A 5,846-nucleotide genomic window follows, 5' to 3' on the forward strand; every position below is an offset into this window, starting at 1 on the left:
AGGGATCAGCAACATATTTCCAAGTCAGGATGCTAAGCTTTTCCGAGGGGAAATTGCAGCTCATAGTGTTCCCATGTGTCTGCCGCTCCTGGTCTCCGAAATAGAAGTGGATGTGGGTTTGGAAGGAAACCAAAAGAAATGCGGATGCTGTGAATCCGAGATAAAGATCAAAATTGCTGGAAAAGCTCGGCAGGTCTGGCATCATCTGTGAAGAGAGATGCACAGGTCAAGCACGAAACATTAACTCTGATTTCTCTCCCCAGATGCTGGCAGTCCTACTGAGCTTTTCCTGCGATTTCTATGTTTGTCCATGGGTTTGGAAGGTGCTATCTGAGGACCTTTGGTGAGTTTCTGCAGTGCATTTTATCGATAATACACACTTCTGCTACTGAGCATCGGGAATGGTGAGAGTGGATGCTTTGAGAATATGATGCCAATCAAGCAGGTTGCTTGGCTCTGGATGGTATCAAGCTTTTCGATTGGATGAGAAAGACATAGACAGGAATAGATTAGAGGGATACGGGCCAAATGCAGGCAAATGAGACTCGTTCACTTCAGAAACCCTGGTCAGCATGGAATAGTTTGGCTTAAGGGTTTGTTTCTCTGCCATATGACTCTGTGACACTATCAGTCTATGAATGTTGTTGGAGCTGCACCTGTCCAGGCAAGTGGGGAGTATTTGCTCACACTCCTGACTTGGTTGACAGGCTTTGGGGGAATCAGGAGGTGAGTTACTCGATACAGTATTTCTAGCCTCTAACCTGCTCTTGTAACCACTATGCTTCTGTGGTGAGTCCAGTTGTATTTCTGGTCAATGGCATCTCAAGAATGTTGATAGTGGGGATTCAGTGATGGTAATAGCATTGACTGTCAAGGGACGATGGTTAGATTGTCTCTTATTGCTGATGGTCATTGGCTGGCATTTGCATGACACCGATAGGAAAGACTGCTCCTGAGATGAAACCTGGATATTGTCCAGATATTGTTGTATTTGAACATGGACTGCTTCAGTATCTGTGGAGTTGAGAATGGTGCTGAACATTGTGAAATCTTTGCCAATCATCCCCATTTATGAGCTTGACTTTAGTTGCAATATCTGTCCAAAGTCTGTCCTATTCAGTACGGTGATAGTACCACACAACACAATGGAGGGATTCTCAATGTGAAGGTCAAACTTTGTTTCTACAAGGACTGTGTGATGGTCACTCTTACCAATACTGTCAAGGATAGATGTACCTACAGCCACAAGATTGGTGAGGGTGGGGTCAAGCATCTTTTTCCAAATTTTTGGTTCCTTCACCACCAGCTGCAGAGCCAGTCCTCAGCTACGTCCATGAGGAACCAACCAGCTCGATCAGTAATGCTGCTGCCGAGCCACTCTCGGTGGTGGATATTGAAACCCCCCCACCCAGAGTACACTCTCTGCTGTCATCACCCTCAGTGCTTCCTCCAAATGTTGTTCAACATCCAGGAGAGACTGATTCATCAGCCGAGGGAGCAAGATATCTTGTAATCACCAGGAGGTTTCCTCGCCCATGTTTAACTTAGTTTCATGAGTCTTCACGGGGTCCAGAGCCAACTTTGAGACTTCCCAGGGTAACTCCCTCCTGGCTGTAGACCACTGTGTCATCAGCTCTACTGGGTCTGCCTTTCTGGTGGGACAGGACACATGCAGGGACAGTGATGGTAGTGTCTGGGGCATTGTCTGTATGATTCTGTGAGTATGACTGTGTCAGGCTGTTGCTTGACTAGTCTGTAAGACAGCTCTCCTGAATTTGGCCCTAGCTCCCAGATGTCAGTAAGGAGGATGGAGCAGGGTAGACAGGACTGTTTCTGTCATTGTCTTTTCTGTGTCTAGATCGATGCCTGTGGTCCGTCCGGTCTCATTTCTTTGTTGAAATATTGTCATAATTGATACAACTGAGAGCTTTGCTCGGCCATTTCAGAGGGCAGTTAAGGGTCAACCACATTGCTGGGGTACAGTTCCATGGACCCTGCAGTACATTCTGTCCTCTCCCACTTCCCCATTGTTAATGTGGAAGGCTGGAGGTTGCCAGTAGGATATCCAACTGCAGGAGCTATCACAGCCCCCTGCACAATTTTGTCCCCACATTAAATCCACACAAATCTTGAAGTCACATAGCACCTTCAATGTTCAAAACGGTCCGAGATGGTTCACAAAGTTGCAGTAAGAGGAATGGGGGAGGGGGTGGAGGAACATAAGAACTAGGAGCAGGAGCAGGCAATTCAGCCCCTCGAGCCCACTCCACCATTTAATACAATCATGGCTGATCCCATCTCAGACTCAACTCCACATTCCTGCCCACTCTCCATCATCCTTTAACCCATTACCCATTAAATATCTGTCCATCTCCTCCTTGGTGTGAGACAGGGAAGGGACCACTCCATTTCAGAAAAGACTGACTGTGGAAGGGGAAGGAGAGGGGAAGGGATTGGAACATGTTGTGAATGGACAGGATGGGTCAGTAGGTCAGAGCCTGTCCTGTCCCTCCAGCTCACACTGATGGCCTGAGGATCTCCTCTCTCTGCTGGGCCTTCATGGAATGAGGTTTGTGTCCAAACCAGTCCCCAGTGAGAACAGGCCAACAGAACAGAACAGCACAGAACTGCCCTTCATTTCACAAGAATCGTCCATCTTCCCGAGACAGACCAAACCCTGGTCATTGTGGGAAATGGGGCTTTATTCCAGGAGAAGACAGGGGTCAAGGGGTAACATCCATTTGTGGGGCAGAGCAGAGGGAGATTTATCCTGCATTTAACTGTCACCACCCAGGACACTGTCAGAAAGAGAGAGAAGCGAGACAGAGAGAGAGATAGAATGAGAGTGTCTGGGTTTGTGTTTGAGTGAGAGAGAGAGGGAGGGAGGAACATCTGAGACAGTGTGAGATATGTGATGAAACCAAAAGAGAGGTAAAGGGAGGTCGTAATGGTGAAGTTGAGGGATAAAGAGAGAGAAACAAGATGTGAGACAGTGTGACTGATAGGGATGGAGAGAGACAAAGAGATAAGGTGAGAGAGAGAGGGACAGGATGGGTGTGAGACTAAGCATGAAGAGAATTGACAGAGAGGGTAGGGTGGAGTGTGTGTGTGAGAGAGAGAGAGAGAGATGAGTATGGGTAGGTACAGAATGATAGAGAGGGAGGGAGAGCGACTGTAGATTGGGATGTAGAGAGGGAGGGAGAGAGACAGAGGGAGGAATATAGAGGGAAAGATAACAGTTGGAGGCTTTTAATTGAAGTGAGAGAGGGAGCGAGTGACAGAGACAGAGAGATGGAGAAACAGAGATTATGAAATGGAGTGAGCAATCATCAGTGAGTTGGAGGGAGTGACTATGAGACAAGAGTGTGAGAAAGAGAGAGAGAAAACATGAGCGATTAACAGTGGGGGAGAGAGTGGTGGAGAGAAAGATGTGGCAGATGTGAGACAGAGAGAGAGGGACATGTCCTGGTCACCACATTCTCGGAAGGATGTGATTGTACCTGAGAGGGTACAGGGGAGATTTCCCAGGATGCTGACTGAATCTGAGCTTTGAGAAAAGATTGGAAAGGTTGGGGTTGTTTTCCTTGGAGCAGTGACGGCTGAGATGGGACCTGATAGAGAGGGATAAGAATATTCGGAGCAGTGATAGGGTGGGTAGGAAGACACTTTTTGCATGAGACAAGGACTCAGTAACCTGGGACAGAGATTGTAGGTAACACAGACATGGACACATAGAAACTGCTGCAGGAGTTGGCCATTCAGCCCTTTGAGCCTGTTCTGTCATTCAGTATGATCATGGCTGATCCTCTATCTCAAAGCCATATTCGTGCTTTCTCCCTATTCCCTTCATGCTGTTAAAATGCAAACAATTATCTCTCTCTTTTTCTTGAATATATTCAGTTCCTTATCCTCCACAGCCTTCAGTGAAGAGAATTCCACAGGTTGACCACCCTCTGAGTGAAGAAATGTTTCCTCATCTCAGTCCAAAAATGGACTACCCTGTATCCCCCTGAGACTGTGTCCCCTGGTTCCAGACTTCCCAACCAGGGGAAACCTCGTCCCTGCCCAGCCCTGTTAGAATTTTATACATCCATCTGAATTCGAGTGAGTCCAAGCCCAGTCGAGTTCGAGAGAGAGAGGAGAATTGAGGAGAAATGTTTTCAACCAGAGGGTGGTGGGAGTCTGGAACTCACTGCCTGAAAGGCTGGTTGAGTCACAAACTCTCGTGACAGTGGAGCAGTGATTAGATATTCCCTTGTGTTGCTGCAGACTCCAGGATAATGGACCAAGAGCTGGAGGATGAGATTAGTGTCATCAGATCTTTCTTTAACAGCACAGATACAATGGGCCAAATGGCCTCATTCAGTGCTGTTCACATCAATGATTCTCTGAGAGAGAGAGAGAGAGAGAGAGAGAGAAGAGGAAGTGTGAGGGACTGACATGGCCCTCCCTGCCTGATGCCATTTACATACTGAGGAACACCCAGTCAGACTCTCACAGGCTGCAGCTTTATAAAGCAGAGCCCAGTGAAGGGAGAGTTTATTAGGAACCAGGCACAGGGACAGGAGCACACACCATGATTTCACACATCCAGCTGATCTGGCCCCTGGCATTCTGTGTCGCAGGTACAAATCTCTCTCCTTCCACCTTGAATCTTTAGCTGCTCTCCATTTCACTCCAATTCCACTGACTTGTGATTGAAGGGAAAATGCTGAAACCAGAGGAATGCTCAGTGTCTCCAACAATCTCTCATTTGACAGGCTCTTTCTGTGACAGTTCTGACTTCACTGTGTTTCTCTCTGATCCCTCAGGTATCAGTGGGGACATCACCATGACCCAGTCTCCTCCGGTGCTGTCAGTGGGACGGGGCCAGACCGCAACACTCACCTGTACGGCCAGTCAAAGCATTAGCAGCTCCCTTGATTGGTACCAACAACGAGAAGGTCAGAAGCCCTCTCTCCTGATCTATTATGCAACAAATCGATTCACAGGAGTCTCCGATCGATTCACCGGCAGTGGATCAGGGACCAGTTTTACCCTGAAAATCAGCAACGTTCAGAATGAGGATGTCGCTGACTATTACTGTATGCAGCATAGCAGCTGGCCTTCACAGTGATACAGAGCCATACAAAAACCTCAACACACACAGCACCAACTCCTGCACTGATACATCCCAGAGTTATATAAAATGAATAATATTGGACACATACAGTCCCACCATCTGAACTGACATATCCGACAGTTAGATGTAAATGAAACTGAGCAAATTACCCCATGCTGGGATTGTCACTGTCCACGACACACTCCAGTCCCTGTGGTGTCCACCGCTCACTGAAGGCCTCAAGTTTCACTCTTACACTTCGTGGCCGCGTGTGAAGAACAGCTGCAAGATTTAACATCGAATTTCACAACTCTCCCAAGCCCAGCTGCACACAACCCAGAGAGAAAGAGAGACAGAGACAGAGAAACAAAGACACATGAATGAGGGAGAGACAGAGAGGGGCAGAAAGAGGGTGAGAGTGAACGAGAGACTGGGAGAGGTTGAGAGTGATGGGGGGAAGCAGAGAGCAGAGGTTTTTGTACAGCCTCTGCACTGGGAGCTCTCACTGTGGCTTACGTTCGGTAAAGGAACCAAGCTCAGACTGAGTAAGTAAACCTCAATCCAATGTTAGTAACCCTGTCAATACTGAAACACACTTTCTAAAACACAAATGCTGAATTGTTGACGGTGTTAGTAGGGAGCTGCAGTGAATGAAATGGTTGATTGAAGAGCACTGTGTCTAACAGCGTATCCACCTGTATTTCTTTAGTTCCATTGCCCCCTTTAAAAGCAAGATATAAGTCAG

At 47.5% G+C, this 5,846-nt stretch overlaps 1 gene segment (V, D, J or C); it reads left to right on the forward strand.

The window, feature by feature from the left end:
• The first annotated feature begins 272 nt into the window (after window positions 1-272).
• On the forward strand, window positions 273-5,117 carry LOC132818594 (immunoglobulin kappa variable 3-15-like). The segment is given in 2 exon segments: window positions 273-343; window positions 4,812-5,117. Coding segments are annotated over 2 exon segments (348 nt in total).
• The last annotated feature ends 729 nt before the right edge of the window (window positions 5,118-5,846 follow it).

The sequence above is a fragment of the Hemiscyllium ocellatum genome, chromosome 9 (assembly GCF_020745735.1).
Source record: "Hemiscyllium ocellatum isolate sHemOce1 chromosome 9, sHemOce1.pat.X.cur, whole genome shotgun sequence".
NCBI classification, from domain to species: Eukaryota; Metazoa; Chordata; class Chondrichthyes; order Orectolobiformes; family Hemiscylliidae; genus Hemiscyllium; species Hemiscyllium ocellatum.